The sequence below is a fragment of the Ilyonectria robusta genome, assembly GCF_021365365.1.
Source record: "Ilyonectria robusta strain PMI_751 chromosome Unknown BGZ61scaffold_1, whole genome shotgun sequence".
NCBI lineage: Eukaryota > Fungi > Ascomycota > Sordariomycetes > Hypocreales > Nectriaceae > Ilyonectria > Ilyonectria robusta.
Genome location: NW_025764435.1, coordinates 2,368,403 through 2,390,085, shown reverse-complemented (window position 1 = coordinate 2,390,085; position 21,683 = coordinate 2,368,403). Strand labels below are relative to the sequence as shown.

Genomic DNA, 21,683 nt, shown 5'->3' with positions numbered 1-21,683 from the left:
CTCCAAAGCTTCCCCCTCCATCCGCTTGGGTCTGTGTCCCCTGGCGGAGGAGGCGCCCGTCTCGTACAGCCACATTCTTCGCTAGAGTGGTTGCTTGTTGGTCTCCAAGCTGGGCTTCCCGAGGTGTTGGTTGTACTAGCCCACTAAACTTTGGGGTAAGTCGTCCTGGCTCTTATGCAGGTCCCCGAGTGGCCGACGCGGGCCAACGTCAGAAATAGAATCAGCGCCGTAGTACGTAGGTATATTGCATGTTGCATAGCTACAGCCACCTTGACGAAACCGAATTGGCCAAAGCTCGTCTTGTCAAACGACATCGTCATCAGCTCCGGAATCGCCTCCCAGGAGAGTGTTACGTAGGCAGGACGGCTTCGGCAAGGGGCACACCTCGTTACAGGGAGCACACGTGCAAAGCCATCGTCAGCATCGTGGCGTCAGATCTTCCCCGGGAGAACGGCTGGGCTCGCCATCATAAATAGGATTAATTACCTCCCATCTCGGTGCTACTGGATGCCCCTCTTACGTAGCAGGACCCCTTGACCTGTGGTCATGCGCCTTCGCTGACAGAGTCGCCAAGGAGCTGGTCGCGCGTAGAAGCTTCCTAATCGGGGTTATGGCGTTGGCTTCATTTCCACCGGCATGATATGACGCTCGTCCTGGCGCTGAGCTAGGTGCCGTCACTGTCTCGTCTACGGCCAATTGCGCTAGAGTCAATCAAAACAGCGCAGTAGACTGACTGCAGGTCCCAACTGTGTGAGCGGCCCTGGGTATGTCTGTGTGTGCTGGCAATGCATAAGCTCTGGAATTGCGCGTTGATACGGTTTGATTTGATTCCGGTTGATTTGCTTTCTTTTGTTTCCCTCGAGTGTTCCCTTTTGTTTTGACAAACGCCCATTCCCATTATCCGCAAGCTCCCCTGCGTTTTTAATGCGATGGCGATGAAGGAGTTTCGCTTGTTGGCGTGCGGTTTCATTTGATTTGATGGTGACCTAGTACATTGGAGTGTTTGTCTCCGATGTATCCCCTCTGCCAGTGGAGGCGGGAGTATACCTCTCATGCGCATCACCCATGTACCATCATCTCAGCTCGGTGGAGAGGGAATCATGCGGCTCCACCACTGGTCAGTGTCTGGTGTGCGTCTCCGTGCTCTGGAGAAAGTGCGCGAGGTCTCTATGAGCGCTCAGTGCTGAGTGCTGAGGTTGAGAGCTTCAGCACCTACCACCAGTGAGAATACCTAGGTACCTAACTAAGGTAACCGAGCTGGAGATGAAGCACTATTGAGAGCACGTTATTGCGAGGTGAGGTAAGCCGACTCATCAATTGATCCGTTGAGTTGAGCTACCTCAGGTACCTACCATTGTCGACTATTATCCGCCTAGTAGAACAAAACCGACGTCGTCTTCCATCCCATCGTCCTCCTTCACCATCACTATCACTACCTTCACCACCACTACTCACTCACCCTCGCCGGCCGCTGCAAGGGACCATCTCTATTCCCTGCTCCCTACTCCATACCTACCTAGGTACCTACTCCCTGGTCTGGTCTCCTTCGCGCCGTCCCTCTTCCGCGTGCTCTCCGCACCATCATCCCATCCCACGCGCTTTCGCCCTCTCAGCCTGCCTCGGCTCTGTCGACCCTCAAACCGGCCCCTTCGTCCTGCATAATGGTACCTTAAACGGAATCGCTCCCGAGAACAGATACGGCACGGGTCCCAAGACCAGCAAGCCATCTTCCGTGCACCAGTGACATTTGATGCTCGCATTCGCGGCCGCGCCCGGAGACTATCGACTTTGACGTCTCCCGATCTCCGCTTGCCACGTTCCGACCTCTCGTCTTCTGCACCTCCCGAGCGTGTTGGCCCCGATCCGAGGAGCCAGAGGACGCGCTCCCACGTCACAGCGCCCAGCTGCCAACCTGCCAACTCCATGACCTGCCCGTCATCCATTCGCTCGGACATCTCGACACCTGACACGCCGCCTCAATCGGCCCCGTGGAGTTGGTTCCTGTCCCCGGATCCCCGCTGCCGCCACTGCGAGACATTGCTTTTGCTGCTGGGCTGGTTCCGTCTCATTTCTTTGTGATCCCCTTTCCATCCTCTGTCCGTTTCCTCGTCGGTCAGCCGGGCCTTGCCTAGGCCGTCACCGCACTTTCGGCCTCGCTACCACCCCCCCCTAGCTGTAATAGATGCCCAGCAAAACGGATCGCTCAACCATGTCCTCTTCCAACTCTCCTCCTTCCTCCCCTTCCACCAGCTATCTGGAGCAGACCGTCTCGCTCCTCAGCTCCGTCGCCAGCTACATGCGTCTGCCTGCACTGGCTTCAACGGTACGTCAGCCTGGCTGCTCACAAGGCACAACTGCAAGCAAAAGCACAGCGCAATGCCACCTCATCTGGCCTCCCACCTGGCCCCAGCATCCACCGGGATGCAGCCAGTTGCCAGTTCTAGTCCCGGTTCCCCAAAGCTGACCAAGCCATGCGCATACAGGGCATCGCCGCCGTCCTCACGTCTCTGCTGTACTTCAAGCAAAAGTCCGTCTCCCTCCGCGTCTTTCCATCCCCATCGTGTCTCTGTCCTCCACGCTTCGCAACGCGACCCGCTTGGCGACCCGCTAACCAGCCTTTCCCTGCATTAGGGCATTGATTTATCCGAGCCACATTCCCGCAAATTCTCGAACCGACATTCCCAAACCTTCTGACTATTCTCTCAAAGATTTTGAGGAGCTGGTCATCCCGACCGACGATGGCGAGAAGCTCTCAGCCTACTACATCCGCGGCCCGCGTGGCGGTCGGAACTCCAATGTCACCATATTGATGTTCCACGGCAATGCGGGAAATATCGGCCACCGATTGCCCATTGCTCGCATGATCATCAACTACATTGGGTGCAACGTCTTCATGCTCGAGTATCGGGGCTATGGCGCCTCCACTGGCGAGCCTGACGAGTCGGGCTTGAACATGGACGCCCAGACCGGTCTCAACTATCTGCGCCAGCGTGCCGAGACACGAGACCACAAGCTCATCGTCTACGGCCAGAGCCTTGGCGGCGCCGTCAGCGTCAAGCTCGTGGCTAAGAACCAGGAAGCTGGAGACATTGCCGGTTTGATCCTTGAAAATACGTTCCTTTCCATCCGGAAGCTCATCCCTTCCGTGGTGCCCCCGGCCAAGTATCTTACCCTACTTTGCCACCAGGTCTGGCCCAGTGAGTCGACATTGCCGAACATCAACAAGGTGCCAACCCTCTTCATCAGCGGCTTGCAGGACGAGATTGTACCGTGAGTCTACCCCGTTGTTTCCTTTATTCTTCCCCCGATCTTATGATGATCAAATTGCATCACCCACAAAATATGAGACCACTTGTGGTCCTGATTTGAAACCCGAATGTCCTCTGACCGATCCATTCAACCCTTCTTCCTGACTTCTCTACGTGGCGAATTCCAGACTAATACTCTGCAGACCAAAGCACATGCGCCAGCTCTTCGAGATTTCCAAAGCCCCCTTCAAGCGGTGGAAGCCCCTGCCCGCCGGCGATCACAACTCGAGCGTCCTTGAGGAAGGGTATTTCGAGGCCGTGGCCGACTTTGTTGCCGAAGTGACAAGCGAGAAGCCACGAGAGCAAACTCGCTTATAGAATGGGACGTGATCCAGATACACATAGAGCCTTGAATCCCGGCCGGGAATCGCATGGACACCCTATGATTGAATGATACCCCCGCCTTTCCCATAGGGCCTCCAACGCCCTCCACATTTTGCATACTGTACATACATACAGACCCCGGCATAAAGCCAGAACCAGAGATAGAAAAATGATGAGACTATGATTAATCCAAAACTTGGTGCCCTCGTTTATGTGTTTGCGTGTGTGTGGTTGTCTCAGGACTGGTGGCGGAACTTCCCATGTGATCCAACCTCGCTATCGCGAGGTGTGCCTCGTGATATCGACAATCAGCATCAAAGTGACATCCTGTCTCAGACACAAATGCCGTCGATTTTTATCCGGGCTTGGCACTGCGACAAGTGCTCTCAACCTGTGTCGTCACGATCTAGGTTCGCCCCCGATACGACCTTGCTCATCTGATCATAGAGACGTCCTGCGCATAGAGGCAAGGATCATCGTCTCGGAAGCTGCTTGACTTCTATCTCCAATATCAATGCAAACCAACGAATAAAACACTGACGTTAAACCATGTTATCTTCCCTAGCCTAGGGTCGTTTATGCGCGCATGACTCGGAATCTATGTATTTACAATGGGCCAATCTGGGATGCGGTGCCAAGTCATGCAATGCATCTTCGTTCCATCATAACACCATCTAGCACTCTACATCCCCATCTAGCGCTGCCCATACCTTGCCCGCCTCGGGTTGTTGGGGCTTCTTCTTCCTCAAGCCGACAAAGCGGCGCCCGGGTGCCTTGCTAGCCTCATCTTCCGCGGCGGAAGTGGTCCTCCACGAGGCCGCGCGACCGGCAACAGCACTCCATCCGCCTGCGCCGGGACGGCGGGGCGCCTCGCGACGGGTGACAGCCCCGCTAGTATCGATATGGCAAAGCAAGATACCCTCCGCGAGTTTGTCTCGGCTCAGCGTCTGTTCGAGGCGGGGCTTGAGACTCGTAAGGCTCGTCTCGACAGAGGAGGAGGTTAGGAAGGCAGCGTACTGTGCCGTAGCCTTGATGAAGACTTCATCATTGGGCTCGATGTGGGTGGTGAATTCGGTCTTGAACTGGAAGGATGGAAGCGTAGCGAGGTCCGTCTCTAGGCCGGCTGTAATCTCTTCAATGGTGATACCGAAGCGGGGCGTAGTGAGGACGAAGCCGTTGAAGGGTTCGTTCCCCATTGCCGGAGGACTCGGGGGCCGGATGGCCGCTTCTGCTGCGGCCTGGGCAGCCTGGGCGGCTCGGATCTTGACGCACTGGGCGAGAGTCTTGGACGGGGCCGAGACGAAGCGCTCCGTCTTCCACACGACCACAGCCCGTTGGGTATCGTAGTCATCGCTCTTACTCTCTAGGCCAAAGTCCTCGGCAAGGAGGTGAAGAAACTGGCGCGACTGGTTACGCATGGGCTCGTATCGTAGGCGGACCTCCTCCTGGTTCGCCGCGAAAACGCGAAACTCGCTCTCTTGGCGGTCGCCCCAGGTAGTAAACTCCTTATAGAGCTTAAGGGTGTTGTCGGAGAAGGGAACATGGTCGTTGGTGTGCGTGGCAGGGTCGATGTTGAGGGCAGCAGCAAGACGGCGGTTACGGTCAAGACGCTCGCACTCCTCGTCGCACTTTTGCTCTGGTCGTACTGGCTCTGGGTTCAATGAGCCGGCCAGGCATTTGAACTCCTTCTTACGATTACCGCAGGGGCATGCGACGAACATCTTCATCTGGCATGCGTTTGACTCGTTACAGGCTAGAGTTGAATATTAGCGAAAGAATTCACCCAGACATTGATAAGAATGAAGTAGTACTTACGAGTTTGGCCGTGGCAGACATTCTGGCAGGTATGGTTGCAGAAGAGTTTCGTCTTTCCGCAAACCTGCTCGCAGCCATTCTGAGCGTCGCCGCACTCGCCAGGACGATGGCAGAGCTTTCGGCATGCATGAAGTCTAGAAATGTGTCAGCACTCTTATCTTCAACCGTTCTTAGAAAGTTGCTTACCCGCACTGGAGCTTTTGTCCACAAGCCTCCCCACAATGGGCAAGCTGAAGATGGCATGGCTTGTTGGCGAACGTCTTTTTTCCACAAGCGCAAGTCTTTTCAGTCAGATAGGGGCACGGAGGACACTCAACATCGTCAGAATGACATTGGTGGTCAACCGTTGGATGCCCACAAGCTGGATGTCGTCTACACTTTGACGTGCAATATGGTTGTCGAGTTCCACAAGGCTGAGGTGGTTGCAGAACAGTTGTGCCACAACTGCAGCTAATTTCTTCCCAGACAGCTTCTGGGCAAGTCGAGCAGGGTCCGCGATGGCAGAGCTTCTCGCATGCGTGGCTGCCGCATTTCAGGGGTCGACCACAGACCTGAAGGCAAATATGCTCTGCCTCAACGGGAATGGAGTCAACACCTGAGCGTTTCTTTTTCTGTTGAGCAATCCTTTGTTGCGCCTTCTTGTCACCGGAGCAACAACGCTCGCCACATCGGTGACGTCCACAGTTCCTCGTTGCCTGGCAAACTTTGAAGCACAGCGGATTCTGCACGTCACCTTGGTGGCAGATAGTCTCGTTTGTGACTCGACCGCAGCGGCAATCAATGTCCATAATCTCGCCGCATGGGCTACAGTCACCAATATGGCACAGAGAGGTGCAGAGATGACCGCATGGGAGAAGCCTCTGACACGGTTTGTCGCAGTGGGAAATTTCGTCCTCACAAGACCCTCTCGGGTGGTCCATGAGATCTTCGAGTAGGGTCTTCCCACAGGGACAATGGGTTACCACATCCGGGGCCAAGGGGCAGTGTGCTGGTAACTCATCTTGAGCATGGCAAGATGTTTCGCACGTATGAACACCGCAGTCATAGGCTCTTCCACAGGTGTTTCCACAATTGAAGGAGCCTGTGAACCAAGTGTCCTTTGCCGGATCGTAGGAGTCGCACACGTCGTCTTGCTGTGAGCACTTCATCTCCTTGCCGACCTTCCCGCAGTAACATTTCGCACTAATCGGGACGGGGCAATCTCCACAGAGCCCTGGGTGACAGGGTTGGGAGCACATGTGCTCTCCACAAGAAAGGAAGTCGCCACAGGCCTCTTGACAACTCCAACCATTGTGATAGTCAGTTTCCCTGCACGGCTTGCGATTCGTTTGTTTGCCACAGTAGCAGGGCTCTGGTGGACTCAACACTGCACAAGGCGGACAAGGTCCGGCGTGACATTGAAGAGGACAAGGATGAGGGCAGGTCGACTTCGGTTTGGAGCATGTCTGTCCACAAGAGTGTGGAGGCAGAAAGTTGCTGGTCTGGCTTGGACTGGTCTCTTTGCCGCACCAACAATGATAGGAGTTGGGTCCTTCGGAGAGGTGCGAGTTGCAGCCAGGGCAGCGCCAGACTGGGTCGCCTGAGCTGTTGTCGATCTTCATGGAGCTATCGTACCATTCTTGAGCACAGTTCAGATGGACAACGGTCCAGCAGGTAGTACACGACCAAACTTTGCATTCCCGAGTGATCTCTTCGGTGCAGACTCGGCATTCGTAGTTGAAATTGCTAATATCCTCCTGTATTCGTTGCCAGAGTTCGGAGGCGGTGGACTTCGGTACCTCTACCCTAGTCTTCTTCGGTTTCCGTCGATTCCGCGATCTCGAAGATGTCTGCGCTTGGGGATGAGGTTCGGAACTGGAATATTAGTTAGTATTGTTGATTCCGCGACGACCCTAGGAGTTGGAGAAGACCTACCTTCTTGTAGCAACGGGTTGGCCGGGGACAAACTCTGGAGCATCTGCGCTTAATGAAAGCTGTGCATCCGTGTTGGCTTGGCTAACCTCGTCGACATTGCTGGTTAAGCGACCACCAAACCGCCGTTGCGGTCCCACCTGGAACGAGCCTCGTGGCTGGGTTTCTGAGCCACGAGCACCGCCAGATCGTCCTCCGCGTCTACCTCGCCTGCCTCTCGACGCTCCTGAACTTTCAGGGGTAGAAGACAGGTCTAGCTGGGCTGCCGGCTGGGCCGTCGCCACAGAGCTGGGCGCTGGGGCATCTCCCTCCGTAGGGGCGTTTCTGCCCCCACGAGAGGCACCATTTCCATTTCCGCGGCCACGTCCCCTTCCTCCGCGGCCTCTGCGACGTCCTCCGCGTGAATTTCCTCCTCTGGATCCCTGAGATTGGCCCTGGGCCTGGTTGGGAGCCGGACCTCCCTCTCCCTCAGGCATGGTGGCAACAATCACAAAGTTTGATGGCCAAGCTGTCGTCCTCTTTGAAGTGGGGATGCGCTTTCTGAAATACAGCGTCTTCGTAGAAAGCAAAATGAACAGGGAGCTGGGTGAAGAGTAAAGCTCCAAGCAAACTGAAAGAAAATGAGGGAAAAGTGACAAAGCAATGGAAAGGCCAGAGCACGGAGAGGGCTGGAGGCTCTTTTGATATTTGCGAAGACCTTCACGGAGGCGTTTGCCTTGGTGGGGCTCTCGGCTGTGGCAAGGCCGGACTGCGGGCTGTCTCGTCTCTTCCCTTACTTCGTTGAGGCAGGTGCTCGGTGCTGCCGGATTGGCTGACCGTCAGAATGACTCACCCAAATCTGCCCCTCCAACTTCGACTTCATTTCTTAGTGGCCAAACCATGCATTGCGCGGGGGAAAAGGCGTTCGAGGAAGAGTCATACGAGTGATTAAGTCACCTCATTTAATTCATATTTTCCTAATGGGGAAACCATAGGGAATGAGTCGCCCTAGCTCCCAGACGAAGACTCATAGGCCTGCATGTCTTGTGGCTTAGGCGTTGCCGCAGCTGCACGGGGCGCCACAGCTGCCTGGAGATAGCGGATGTAACGACCTTGCTTTTCGATATACGTGCAGGGTAGGCGCCAAGCCCACCAGCTATCACAGAAGACGCATCTGCGTATTATGAATCACTCTTGATTTATTGATCGCTTTGTCTCGTTGATCTATTACTAGTTCCCACATTTGTTTTGGGATTTATGAATGGCAGGGGCGTATCTCTTGTTGCCTAAGCTTAGATACATGCGCACAACTAGTGGGCTTCAACTTTTGCAAGCAACCGATACAAGAAATATCAGATGCCTTGCTCAGGTCAATATCATGATCAAAGTTTACACGCAATTAACTCTCCCTTATTTCTTTATCATCCATGTGAAATATCCATATATTTGGTTTTTTTTTAGCTCTACTCAATATCATCAGATAGATCAAAGCCATACAGTAATCTCAAACAGTAGGGATAAACAATAAGTGCTACACCCAGCACCAGAAGAAACAGTAGCTGAACAATAAAGTTGTTGCCCACCGGTCTCTGCCTGAAGCTTCCATTCAACCCCTCTGACTTCATCCCTACTGTCTGTAGACAATAGGGTCAGTCAACGACCCTATTGTCTGCAGTCAACGACCTTGAGATAGTAACCTTATTCCGAGCAATAGGATATAAGGGAGACTGACGTCTCCCATCGTCAAGAGACCAACTTCCCTTCTGACACTTATCCCATTACAACCAATTTTCAATATGACGAATATCACTCGAGAAGCTCTTTCCAGGGATAACCTGATATATCCGCAATATAGATCCCAACTCCGACATGATATTGGATTCAGAGTTGGGATCTATATTGCGGATATATCAGGTTATCCCTGGAAAGAGCTTCTCGAGTGATATTCGCCATATTGAAAATTGGTTGTGATGGAATGAAATATCTATATATATTGAACAATTAGAAGGGATTCCAAGAAACTTCGGACCTCGTTTTAGTGAGTAAGAAGAAAGGCCTGGCGGATGCGAAGCGAATAACTATAACACCTTCCTAAAAACAGTTTGCTATAATGCTTTCCGCAATATAGCTATACGTTTCCCTCGATGAGGGAACCTAGTGTTTGAATTTACTGCATTTTCGTTGCGCGCACATCACAGTTGCCAAGGCCCAAGTTTTGGGTTTCAAGCTGCTTTTTTCTTCTCTGCCGGAATCCTGTCTAACCTTTTCGACCCAGTCTAACCTTGATGAATGCACTGAAAACTCCCACGACCCGACCTGTAAAACGCCCCGAGATCCCCAACGCCCATGATGACCCGTTTAAGTCATTCGAATCCCCCCTCTAGCCAGCACCCTATGTGGCTAGCATCCGTACCAACCCAACGCAACATAACAGCTCCTGGAACCAGGGGTCGTATTGGGCCCCGGCGATATCCTGGAGGAAGACTCGACTCCTCGGATTGGTATTGTTAATATTTTTCGCTAAGTCGTAAAGCGCGGCTATTTCTATTTAGATATATAAAATAAAATTACTACTAAGAATTTAATTTCCTTGTCTATTAATTTTATTTCTATTATAAAAAAGTAAATAGTATCTAAAAATAATTAATATAATTTATTATCTTCTATTTAGATATTATAGATAGTATAGTAATAGCTTAAATAAATTTTCTTTCTTAAGAAAGCTTAAGAGGAAATTTAGCTTTTATTTTTTTTATTTATTCTTTAGATTCTAAAAGAATCTGAGATTATATTGGATATTATTTATATAATATAGATATAATAGGTTACTAGTAGTAAGGGCTTTTTAAATAAAATTTGCTATATTTAAAGTTAGTTATTATAGGATAAGAGATAAGTATTAGAAGGGAAGTTGGCCTTTTGATAATAGGAGATATTAGTCTCTCTTATATCCCTTTACTTGGAATAAGGTTACTATTTTAAGGTTATTAATTGCAAATAGTAAGATTATTAACTATAGATAATAGAGTTGAAGTTAGAGGGGCTGAATGGAAGCTTTAGGTAGAGACTGGTGGGTAATAACCTTATTATTTAGCTACTATTTCTTCTGGTGCTGGGTGTAGCTCTTATTATTTATTCCTACTATTTAAGATTACTATATAGCTTTGATCTATCTGATAATATTGAGTAAGACTACAAAAAAAACCAAATATAGCTATATGTTTATTATAAGACCTAACCTAATGAATAAAGTAAATCCTATCCTTAAGAGGATTAGATGCTAAAAATAAATATTACTATTGTATCGGAGAATCTATGTTTTCGGGGGAACTAGGGATATTAAGGCTTTGCATTTTTGGGAACGAGTCCACAGCAAGCTACCTTCTACAAAAAGTCTTGCCCTATTTTAAAGCTATTACCTGATTAGTCAGTCTTGAGATGTTCCAGTGAGGTTCTGAGACAGCAGATTGATCTGTTTGCTTTCATCAGCAGCCAGATATATAGAATCCTCAATTGACAGTAATCTCAACCTATTGCCGCTACATTCCTTCGCAAATCATATGGTTAGATGATACTGGGAGTGGTATCTATAATACCTCGTCCCCTTTATTCATTTTCGTCATTTCTAAGTTCAGCTTTTCAGCTGTTGCGGACAATCGCCATCACAATCCTCATCTGCCTCGGGGTGGAGTTGTTAGGCTTTCCAGTCCCCCTTGTTGCTCATCCCCACACACACTTTTGGGAGGAATCAATACTAAGAATAATTCTTACAATTAGGATGAATAAATACTAAGAATAATCCTTATTTCACCCACCGCATCAACAGTCAGTACAGACGGAGATATTGGCTGTGTGTCACAGAAATGTAGATGCTTTCTGTAATATATAAAATTGTAGGTACTCATATTGAAAGTCCTTTTAGCAATACTAATAATCAAAGGACATCGTTCCCTCGCGCCGAAACCATTGCTCTCTCCCAGCAGCCGACTTCCAGTGGGATACACAGCAATTTAACCTTAAGCCCTAACCAATCCACCCACCTCCCTTGTTAACAACACAACGCGTTATTTCATGCTCACTTTTTAACGTAAAAGACAATTAAGCCTTCTCAATTCGGCAGACCAAGTCCGAGCCATCGACGGAGTCGCCCTCGCGAACCTGGACGTGGGCAACCTTACCGCTGTGGGGCGCAGAGATAACCATTTCCTGTGAGAGCGTTAACAATGAACGATGTGAAGAGTAGGATTAAGAAACTTACCATCTTCATGGCAGACAGAACAGCAAGGGGGTCACCCTTCTTGACTTCGGAGCCCTCGTGGACTCGGAGCTCAACCAGAACACCAGACATGGGGGCGCCGACCTGGCTGGAGTCGTTAGGATCAGCCTTGGGTCGGCTGATGTTGTCAACAGCAGCCTTCTTGTCAACGACGGTGACCTGTCGGACCTCGCCGTTCATCTCGAAGAAGACCTCACGCTGGCCGGTGTTCTCAGAGAGGGGACCGACAGCAAGGAGCTTCAGAATGAGGATCTTGCCCTTCTCGAGCTCGACGTTGAACTCCTCGCCAATCTCAGGTCGGGTGAGGAAGTATCGAGTAGGAAGAACGGAAAGATCACCGTACTGCTGGACGAACTTCTTGTAGTCCTCAAAGACCTTGGGATACATGACGTACGAGGCGATATCGCATTCGGTGACGGGGGCACCGAACTTCTTGCCAAGCTCGCGCTTGACCTTGGCGAAGTCGACGGGGTCGAGGAACAGACCGGGGCGCTTATCGAGCTTGCGTCGGCCACGGAGAGCGTCGGAGCGCAGAGGCTCGGGGAATCCACCGAAGGGCTGGCCCATCATGCCCTCGAGGAACTCGAGGACAGAGCCGGGGAAATCCAGCTCAGAGGCACGAGCCTTGACATCCTCAGGAGACAGGCCGTTGGAAACCATGAACTGGGCAAGGTCACCGACGACCTTGGAGGTGGGGGTAACTTTGACAATATCGCCAAGGAGGTCGTTGGCGTGCTCGTACGCCTTCTTGGTCTCAAGCCACTGGGATCCGAGACCCAGCTGAGAAGCCTGGAACATCATGTTGGTCAACTGACCACCCGGAATCTCGTGCTCGTACACCTCGGGGTCGGGGCCGGCAAGGTGAGCCTCGAAAGGAGAGTAGAGCAGACGAAGCTGGGACCAGTAGACATCGAGAGCCCGAACTTGGCGGGGATCCAGACCAGGGTCAAGTTCACTGCCCTCAAGGGAGGCGAGGATGGCGTTGATGCTAGGCTGCGAGGTCATGCCAGACAGGCTGTCGGTGGCAGCATCGACAGCGTCAGCACCGGCCTTGGCGCAAGCGACCATGGAAGCGACACCAGTACCGGCAGAATCGTGGGTGTGGACGTGGATGGGAAGGTCGGGGTACTTTTCACGGATGGCACCAATGAGAAGGGTGGCAGCGTGGGGCTTGAGGACACCGGCCATATCCTTGATACCCAGGACGTGGATGTCGAGAGCGACGAGCCTGTCGACAAGGTCAAGGTAGTACTTGAGGTTGTACTTCTTCTTGGGGTTGAGCATGTCACCACTGTAGCAGACGGTGGCCTCAACAACACCACCGGCCTTGTGAACGGCCTTGATACCAACCTCAAGCTGGTCAACATCGTTCAGGGCATCGAAGACTCGGAAAATGTCGACACCGTTCTTCTTAGCCTGGTCGACAAAGTGGTCGATTGCGTTGTCAGGCAGCGAAGCGTAGGCGACACCGTTGGCGCCACGAAGCAACATCTGGAAGGGAATGTTGGGGATGAGCTTGCGCATCTTGCGGAGCCGGTCCCAGGGATCCTCGTAGAGGAAACGCATGGCAACATCGAAGGTGGCACCACCCCAGCACTCAAGGGAGTACAAGTTGGAGAGAGCGTGGCTGGTCTCCTTGGCAATGTTAAGGAGATCGACGGTTCGGACACGCGTGGCCAGCAGAGACTGGTGGGCGTCTCGCCAGGTGGTGTCCATGAGAAGGCAGCCCTTGTAATCACGAACAGCCTTGGCGAAGGCCTTAGGGCCCTGCTCGAGGATGATGTTGCGCCATCCCTTCTGGCAAGGATGGGTGACATCAACCTTGGTACCGTCGCTGGCAATGATCTCAGGCACATTGATCTCGCTCCTGAGCTTGGGCTCGCCAATCTGGCCCTTGATGCTGCTGCCGTTGACGGCAACGTCACCGAGGTAAGCCAGCAGCTTCTGGGCACGGTTCTGGCTGCCAATCAGGTCGAAAAGTTGAGGAGTATCGTCAATGAAAGTCGTCCAGCAGTTGCCATCGATAAAAGTAGGGTGGGTCAGGAGAGAAGCCAAGAAAGGAATGTTGGTCTTGACTCCGCGAACACGGAACTCGATTAAGGCTCGGAGAACCTTTCGACGCGCAATTTCGTAAGTACTCCCGTGGCAAGTCGCCTTCACTAGCATTGAATCATAGTGGGCAAATCTGATGTTAGTACATGAGGAATAGATAGCAAGCAAAGAGACGATGGTGATGTTGGAGAGTGGTGGTGATGTTGAAGAGAAGAAGGGGAGTGGTGGATGACGCAGGTGTGGCTGGTAAGCGGAAGTGGGGCCGGCGTGTGGGCTCCAGGTGTGGCTGACCATTTCACGACCCGCGTTGAAAGAAAGAAAGCGAATGTATAAATGAAAAGGGGCACTTACGAGTAATGACGGCACCGGCAAAACCGTTACCACCATCAAGGCGGACGCCGTTGCCACCAGACGAGCGGTAAACCTCAATCTTGCCAGTGTCGGGCTGGAAACCCTTGGCGGGATCCTCAGTGGTGATTCGGCACTGGATGGCGAAACCGCGGGTAGAGATGCGGTCCTGGGTCAGGCCAAGCTGCTGGAGAGTAGCACCAGCAGCGATCTGAATCTGAGCGGCAACGATATCGATGCCAGTAATTTCCTCGGTGATGGTGTGCTCGACCTGGATACGAGGATTGATCTCAATGAAGTAGTAGCGGTTCTGCTGGTCAACGAGGAACTCCGCAGTGCCTGCATTGCGATAGTTGACAGACTTGGCCAATCGAACGGCGTCAGCCAGGATGTTGTCTCGGACTTCGGCAGGGAGATCCTTGGCGGGAGCAATTTCGACGACCTTCTGGTGTCGTCGCTGGACGGAGCAGTCACGCTCGTACAGGTGGACAATGTTACCATGGTTGTCACCAAGGAGCTGGACCTCAATGTGCTTGGGCTTGTCAAGGAAGCGCTCGACGAAGACGGTTCCGTTGCCGAAGGCAGTCTTGGCCTCGGAGGTGGCACGCTCGAAGGACTCCTTCAGAGTTCCCTGCTCGCGGACGACTCGCATACCTCGGCCACCACCACCGTAAGCGGCCTTGATGATGATGGGGAAGCCATACTTGTCGGTGAAGTCCTTGACCTCCTCAAACCGCTCGACAGCGCCCTCGGTACCAGGGACGACGGGCACGTTGGCCTTCAGAGCCAGGGTTCGGGCAGAGACCTTGTCACCGAGGGAGTCGATTACAGTGGGGGAGGGACCGACGAACTGGCGTGGTGGGGTCAGCGCACAGGTACAACAGAACCAGTGGGGCAAGCTGACTTACGATAAGGCCAGCCTTCTCAACGTTGCGAGCGAACTCGGCGTTCTCGGACAGGAAACCGTAACCTAATAGCGTGATCAGTGGGTTGAGCTCTGCGACGCCAAGAATGAGTCACCACTCACCAGGATGGATCATCTGCACACCGTGCTCGACGGCAATTTTGATGATCTCGTCGCCGGCCAGGTAGGCGCCGACAGGGGTATACTGTCCACGCTTGCCAATGACGTAGGCCTCGTCGGCCTCTGTTGAGAAGGGTCAGCAAAACAAATCGCTGAGACACTGCGGGGTTAGGTCCCATACTCTGTCTGTGCATGCTCAGGCGGTCCTCATAACTGAAGACTGCGACGGTGTGCAGCGAAAGCTCGTGAGCCTAGACGGTCGCCACTGTTAGCCTATGCCATACCAGCGATTGTCGGGGCCAACGACTCACAGTTCTGAAGATCTATCGATTGAAATGCGGGTCAGCTTGGCAGTCTCTAACACGGGGCGATCGGTTGGGTGGAATGGATGGTCTGTCATACACGAATGGCTATTCACATGTTAGCGATTGCGAGTCTGTTGAGGGATGATGGATCGTCGGTAACTTACGAATTTCACCACGGTTGGCAACTGTTCGCGAGTGAAAAGAGGAGAGTCAGCGCATGTCCTTTGGGGCGTTCCGAGGCCAATTGAGGCGCCATTGACGGCGCAGAAGCCTGCGGTTACTCACCAAGGATCTTCTTCACGTGCATAATGCTGGAGTTGGCCCGAATGTGGTGGACCGTGTTGGCGGCCTTGGGCTCATCGAACTCCTCATCCTCGAAGACATCGTTGAAAGTGAGAGGCTGCTGGGGGGCTCCGGCGGCCATTTTGGGCGATTGCTGGAGGGATTGGTGGTGATGGAGGCAGAAGGGTGAAGGCGAAGAAGCTCTGGCGGGGGGGGAGCTTGTCGGCGATATGGCGGGGTCTTGGGGAGTGGTGGGGTAATGAGCACGCTTGTCGGTATGAAGATACCACGACAGCTCTTCCAGCTCACGAATTGGCCACGATAACACCCAGTAGCGCAGAAAATAGGTAGCTGGACGTAGTAAATACTAGGAAGCGAGAGGGGAGAGGACGAGGCTTAGAAGAGAGAGAAGGAGAGGAGGGGGACGGCCGGCGGGTGAGGGGGTTTTGTAGGACGGCCCTGAGCTCAGGCTCGGTGACACACCCGGGGGCCGGGGCAAGAAGGAGCTACCCACGTACCTTCCCAAGTGCCCCGGTCTGAGAGCTGCAGAGCGCGCGAGGTACCTTGGGTAGTCTCAGTTGGAAGGAAGCCGCTAGTCGGGCGGTTAACCGTGCCTCTTGCGACTTGCGGAGCTGGGGCGGACCTAGAGCATGCCTCAAGCGTGCCGCTTTTCTGATCGCCCGCGCTCATAAAAAAAAACATCCCAGGCGACTACATCCACTACGGTGCTAGGCAAAGCGATGCAGGTTGGTAGCTGATGGTGGGACGGCTCTTGGCTCTACTAGGGACCTACCTTCGTTACGGTAGTGTCAGACTACTCGCCACCGCGGGAAACTGCAGGTACCTCGTCTTCAAGGATGCCTGGTGACTTTCTTCCCTGGCGAGTTCTACAGCCAAGGGGGGGTGTTCGTCTGGGATTCCACGGATCTATGGAAATCTCTGGGAAGCTGGACCGGGCCGGTGTCTTCTGCTGCAGCATCGGACTTCTGCAGGCGAGAGAAGCAACAACAGCGTGCCGGGGAGCCCAGCGGCGTGGTGGTGGGTGGTGCAGCGCAGGCGCATGGCTGCTGCTGCTGTGCTGCAGCGAGCAGGATGGGATAAACTTCACTGCCGCGCCTCGCCCGGAGTAGCCAAAATGCTACGGACATGTGGACGTGGAGACATGGGGACGATGAAGACATGGGGGGCGTGTGAGAAATGTGTGAGCAACAATGACGAGGTGTGTGTGTGGGATGCGGTTGAGGTCACAGGTCCGGCCGGGGCGGGATGAGATGGGATAGGACCAAGACAGGACGGGAGGGGAGAGGATAAGACGAGATGGGTTATCGATCCATGGGCGTGTGTATTTTGTTGGATGGCTAAATGGCCGAATGGCTGGGCAAAACGCAAACTACGCATGTAGGCTCCGGCGGGCGTTAGCAAGAGATTGGAGGAAACTAGGGAGGGTATGGGAAATGGGGACGGCCATCTCGGCCTTGTTTGCGACGAAAGCGCCCTTGACGCAACTCTTGAGACACAATCGTGTTGCTCACAGTTAGCCATTGACCAATCAGCGACGCCGGATAGTCGACCGCCCTGTCCCGCTATGACTTGTTTCTTTTGTCTCATCTCAACCTCGACAACCCTCTTCACCTGACTCTACTGCACTATTGCCCCATGTCTCGTTGAGTCTCGTCTCAAGCGACGCCGTCACCGAACACCGAACACTGACCGACCATTGACATGGCGCATCGATGGATGGTGTGCCCGGAGCCCAGATGACCTGAGAAAAAATCTTGCTCCTCAACAATCCTTGGTTCGTATTTTCGTCCACGTAGGCCAACATCACCCTACCGCGCCACGCTTTACCTCTAGAGGTTGTCCGCACCGCACTTTACCTCTAGAGGTTGTCCGCACCACACCTTACCTCTAGAGGTTGTACGTCCCACACGCCTGACGCCGGCGTTGCGGCCATAGCCTGTGGTTTCGCCCTGGCTTGCCATGCCCATGCCATGGACAAAGGGAAGGCCAGTCACGGATCCACGTTTGCGTCGCCTTGGCCATTCCTCAATGCCGAGGATGTACCACGTAAACTTGGACCAAGTACTGTGCTGGACCCTTGGAGACTCGCTCGTCCCTAGATCCCTGTCCCGCAGCTCTCCCACACACAGAGCCTCAGCAGCCGACGCGCGCATCTTGCAGTATCTCGGGAATGGGCCATGGTCCTTGCTTGGATCACCAGCGACGCCCCAGGCCCACGGCGGCAGGGTCAGCCGTGGTCCCAGGCCCGGGCGACCAATTCCCGCCGGCGACTGAGCAGCGCCAATCTCCAGCTTCACAGCTCGAGCTCCGAGCCACAGGTCCGAGCCCCCAGCTCGGTGGGCGAGTGCGGGGTGCAGTCTCCGTCGTCGCCGACGCCGTGTCGCCGTCAGCCATGTTGTGGCCGTCCCGGTTGACAGCTGCTGGGTCCCTGAGCCATGGTTCCCTCGTCTGGCGACTTGGACGAACGCCCATACGCGCGGCTCGCCGCTCGCCGGCCTTCCATCAACACCACCACTGCCTACATAAACATTCGAGACACCCCCATTGTGCAGACCAGACAAAGGCGACGACGGGGGGGGATGCGCCGCTCCATAGCCTGGGATCCGGCCCGCCCACCATGGATCACGAAGGCCTGCTATAGCCGATGCTGGATGCTGGCGCAAAAAAGCCATCATGGGGCTCGGTGACTTCCCGTCGTTGCAAACGAAATGACCCGAGGCTGTGTCTGGCTCTTTCTCGCAGTCTCGCCTGGATGATCTCCATGCCACATCCACCTAGGCCCCTCATTCCCGCCCACATGAAGACATTGTTTATTCCCACGAGGACCCCACCCCCACGGAGGTCGAAGACCGGCGACGCAGAGCCATTGCATGTCCTTGTCCACGTCTACATCCACGACCCAGTTTCACGTCTCGGAGCTCTCTCACCCTCGCCCAAAACCCACCCCCCCGTGTGTCGCTCACAGTCCGGCGTCTCGCTCACTTACCCTTCCGCTTGCACGGCTACCGTCCACGTCGGCATCCACCACCAGACGAGATGGATGGGGGATCTACCCACGCCGGCCAATGCCCCCAAATTGTCCGAATCCAGCCCACCCCCTCTCCCACGTCGACAGATGGGATGGCTCACCTGGCCTGAAGATTTCTGTCTTTCTCTGTGAGGCCGGTCAGGTTGCAAATCGCAACTAGCTCAATGACTAATTCGGCTATTCCATTGGTGCGCATTTCTCTCCCCTCCACCGGGATATCGCCGCAGATGTGACCGACTTGGCTCCCACCACCACCCAGCATTCTGTTTGTGTTTTTTTCCTATAAGGAAGTTCATGCCGGTCTCTTCTCCGGAGCCCAGTGCACACTACCCCAGCTCCGACGTCGGCTCGGTGTACGGTGTACCCCAAGTTTTGAAAATCGGTGACGTTAGGGTTGAAAAGGGAATGATCTAATCTAAGCCATTGACCGATTGGACGAGGAAGCACGTAGCGGAGGTAGGGCTGAGTGATGCCGAAGAAGGCATCTTGAAGTTCCTGGGATTCTCACAATCCCGGGAAACTGCACGAGGTACCCAGGCACAGCCCGCCATCCGCCACCCGTCCCCCTTTCAAGTTCCCGCTTCCCCATCCCTACCGAGCAGGCCAGGCACGTACATGGTAGCTCGCATCTCCGGAGACCGGGAGTGGCATCTCGATACCGATGGAGTTTCGCTCGCAAGAATGCCAGTGCCATACCCTGTGCGACTGCGCCAACCCGCAGTCCAGTCAGCCAAGTCCCCCAGTCAGCGGGCGAGCTTGCCGGCCCAGAAAACGACGGCTGCCTGAGACATTTTTCTTATCTCGGCCGGAGTTGAGCGACATCAGGGCTTCTGCTCACCCTTAACCTCTAGAGGACGAGTGCCGTGACGTGCTGCAGATGGCGCGCATCATGTGGGATTTTGGACCAGGGAGATGTGCGCCTACACCTGCGAGGAGCGGCTAGCCAAGGATACAAGCGGACTCTGCAGTACATGGCAATTCGGGGTGCTCCCCTTGCCCATAATTTATTATTCCGGACGCCGTCATGGAGAGGATATGCTACATCCGTACTCTTGTCCATGTCCAGGCCACCATCTCCAACATCGCAGTAGACCATGATTGGCTAGGGCCTGCGCCGTCGCTGCGACCTCACGGCTGGCTTCGTCCCCCTGCCAACATGCCAATGGCCACAGAGACGGTCGCCCAGGGCAAGATCGGGGTCCCCAGCCGGACCCACATCCGCCAGATCTCCTGTCATCCCGAGATTCTCGCACGTCGCAGCGCTTCGCGGCCTGTCTGCCCGCCCTGTCCGCTGCTGGTCCGGGCTTGGTCTACGGATCCCTTTGAGCCGCGATGGTGGGGTATCATGTCGTGGATGTGCCACCGCCATATATGATGGCAAAGGCGGCAACGCTTGATGCACCCACTCGCTACTCGTCAGTCAGACCCATTGGCCGTTCGTTAATTTTACACAAGCCATCCAACGCGAGCAAGTCTAGGCTTGTTTGCGGGGTTTCATGCTTCACACTCACTCACTCCCGACACAGCTTGGCGAGGCGCTTTTGGCGGCCATTCTCTAATTTGATAGATTTCTCTAGAACCCGCAAAAACAAAAGCCGTTCCTTTGCACACCTGGGGGCGCGAGCACTGCAGGTACCCAGGCCATGGTGCAATCTAGATGGGCACGGAGGCCATCTCGCAGCTGCATATGGCGTGGTGCGTGTCTATATTGGTCACGCACACTCTCCGAACCCCGAGCTCAAGCCCGAGACGCTCCAATTATCAATAACCGCCCCCAACACAGCTAACATTTCCGCGCTCCCTCTCGGCTTGCTGATCTATTTGCTGACTGCGCTCTCAACCTTCTGGATCTTGTCCTTGGCCGCCTCAGCAGCCACCGTCAACTGCTCCTTTCCGCCCCAGTAGTGGTAGTTGAGGTATCGGTATCCTTGGGTGAGCTGGGCACCCTCGTTGACGAAGTGGCAGGCGAAGAGGAGGTAGTTTCGGGGAGAAACGGCCAGGGAATAACGCATGAAGGTCGCGGCGTAGATGATTAGCGCACCCGTCATCTGTCCGGAGATCCTGCAAAGCCGGTGAGTCAGCAACGGGTTTTCCGGGAGGGCCTTGGTGGTTGTCTCACATATCAGGGCTCTTCTGAGTATCCAAGATGGCGGCGATGGGAATACCGAAGTTGGATGCAGGACCCCAGAAGTCTAAGGGAGTCCAAGGTCAGCGTGTGTTATCTCGGTATATCGATGCCCCGGAACCGTGGAGTTGAGAGATATCGCGGCCCGATCGGGTGCTCGTCGACCACCATCCGCAAAACCAATTGACGCAGGCAACAAATGCGATCGCATCTGTAGATCCATTCCGGAGCGCATGCCCTCTCCGGCTTCGATCGCGGTGGCCATGTCGGTGGTCGATGGTGGACGGCGGACAGATCGGAGGTCGGACAAAATGACTACAATAGGGGAAGACTTACGGGTCGAGCAGAAGTAGTCGGAGACCGGGTTCGACCGGATCTTAGCGTTAATTGCCTTCACGAGTGCAGCCATCTTGGAGGATCTTGAGCCGTCACTTGGTCGGAGGCGGTGTCGTTGAGGATGTGGTTGAAGCCCGAGTTCCGTCAAATTCAACGTCGCGCCGAAAATTGGAGGCGGCGATGTTGAGATGTCACGTGCTATGACTGGTGTTGCTAACAAACTCCCCAACGCTTGAGACAGACGGGTAGTACAAACTCCGGTCTCGCTCGCATCATCACAATCACACCCAAAAATAAGATACCTGCGCAACCTTGCGATAGTGATTTGCTTTCAACACGCATTGCTTCCTTGCTTCACCGACGGTCAGCACTGGGGCCTGGAACACAACCGCACCTTCACCCCAGATTCCCCAGATCACTGGCCGGCAATGGATGGATCAAGCTTACGCCACCCATGCTACTGCACAGATGTTCCGGTTGTGGATCAATTCAGCACACTCGAAGCTCCGGCCTGATTCCCATGGCAATACGGTCTTTTCTCGTGACTTC

At 54.0% G+C, this 21,683-nt stretch overlaps 6 protein-coding genes across 6 annotated transcripts; 1 reads left to right on the top strand and 5 right to left on the bottom strand.

Moving 5' to 3' along the window:
- Positions 1 to 1,339: 1,339 nt before the first annotated feature.
- On the bottom strand, positions 1,340 to 2,213 carry BGZ61DRAFT_16986 (uncharacterized protein). The gene has a single exon (XM_046237572.1). The coding sequence runs from the start codon at positions 1,953 to 1,955 to the stop codon at positions 1,488 to 1,490; it is 468 nt and encodes a 155-aa protein (XP_046112291.1). The 5' UTR covers positions 1,956 to 2,213; the 3' UTR covers positions 1,340 to 1,487.
- BGZ61DRAFT_525615 (Alpha/Beta hydrolase protein) lies at positions 2,210 to 3,626 on the top strand (the record flags this gene model as incomplete). Its single annotated transcript, XM_046252803.1, has 4 exons — positions 2,210 to 2,323; positions 2,484 to 2,527; positions 2,632 to 3,270; positions 3,452 to 3,626. The coding sequence occupies 4 exons, from the start codon at positions 2,210 to 2,212 to the stop codon at positions 3,624 to 3,626; spliced, it is 972 nt and encodes a 323-aa protein (XP_046112290.1).
- A 680-nt stretch (positions 3,627 to 4,306) lies between these two features.
- BGZ61DRAFT_338580 (uncharacterized protein) lies at positions 4,307 to 7,834 on the bottom strand (the record flags this gene model as incomplete). The annotated part of the gene is made up of 4 exons (XM_046239142.1): positions 4,307 to 5,385; positions 5,448 to 5,581; positions 5,634 to 7,265; positions 7,362 to 7,834. 4 exons carry the CDS (start codon positions 7,832 to 7,834, stop codon positions 4,307 to 4,309), a joined length of 3,318 nt encoding a protein of 1,105 aa, XP_046112289.1.
- Positions 7,835 to 11,081: 3,247 nt separating this feature from the next.
- Positions 11,082 to 16,110, bottom strand: BGZ61DRAFT_438441 (carbamoyl-phosphate synthase L chain, ATP binding domain-containing protein). The gene is made up of 10 exons (XM_046244238.1): positions 15,628 to 16,110; positions 15,507 to 15,527; positions 15,440 to 15,447; positions 15,349 to 15,360; positions 15,219 to 15,288; positions 15,041 to 15,160; positions 14,922 to 14,983; positions 14,017 to 14,863; positions 11,596 to 13,793; positions 11,082 to 11,543 (listed from the first exon to the last, which is right to left on the bottom strand). Exons 1-10 carry the CDS (start codon positions 15,764 to 15,766, stop codon positions 11,436 to 11,438), a joined length of 3,585 nt encoding a protein of 1,194 aa, XP_046112288.1. The 5' UTR covers positions 15,767 to 16,110; the 3' UTR covers positions 11,082 to 11,435.
- A 1,123-nt stretch (positions 16,111 to 17,233) lies between these two features.
- Positions 17,234 to 19,324, bottom strand: BGZ61DRAFT_470925 (uncharacterized protein; the record flags this gene model as incomplete). Its single annotated transcript, XM_046248147.1, has 6 exons — positions 17,234 to 17,472; positions 17,531 to 18,393; positions 18,632 to 18,694; positions 18,775 to 18,953; positions 19,001 to 19,168; positions 19,289 to 19,324. 6 exons carry the CDS (start codon positions 19,322 to 19,324, stop codon positions 17,234 to 17,236), a joined length of 1,548 nt encoding a protein of 515 aa, XP_046112287.1.
- A 1,166-nt stretch (positions 19,325 to 20,490) lies between these two features.
- On the bottom strand, positions 20,491 to 21,207 carry BGZ61DRAFT_470924 (UPF0041 domain-containing protein; the record flags this gene model as incomplete). Its single annotated transcript, XM_046248146.1, has 3 exons — positions 20,491 to 20,734; positions 20,793 to 20,865; positions 21,135 to 21,207. The coding sequence occupies 3 exons, from the start codon at positions 21,205 to 21,207 to the stop codon at positions 20,491 to 20,493; spliced, it is 390 nt and encodes a 129-aa protein (XP_046112286.1).
- Positions 21,208 to 21,683: the final 476 nt, after the last annotated feature.

What these genes read in the sequence shown, in the direction of transcription:
- BGZ61DRAFT_16986 (XM_046237572.1), bottom strand. Translation starts at nt 1,955, where the DNA reads ATGTCCGAGCGAATGGATGACGGGCAGGTCATGGAGTTGGCAGGTTGG.
- BGZ61DRAFT_438441 (XM_046244238.1), bottom strand. Translation starts at nt 15,766, where the DNA reads ATGGCCGCCGGAGCCCCCCAGCAGCCTCTCACTTTCAACGATGTCTTC. An exon ending in CCTGAGCATGCACAGACAGA is followed by an intron (nt 15,161 to 15,218) that starts GTATGGGACCTA and finishes CCTTCTCAACAG; the next exon opens with AGGCCGACGAGGCCTACGTC. An exon ending in TTCTGTCTGCCATGAAGATG is followed by an intron (nt 11,544 to 11,595) that starts GTAAGTTTCTTA and finishes ACGCTCTCACAG; the next exon opens with GAAATGGTTATCTCTGCGCC.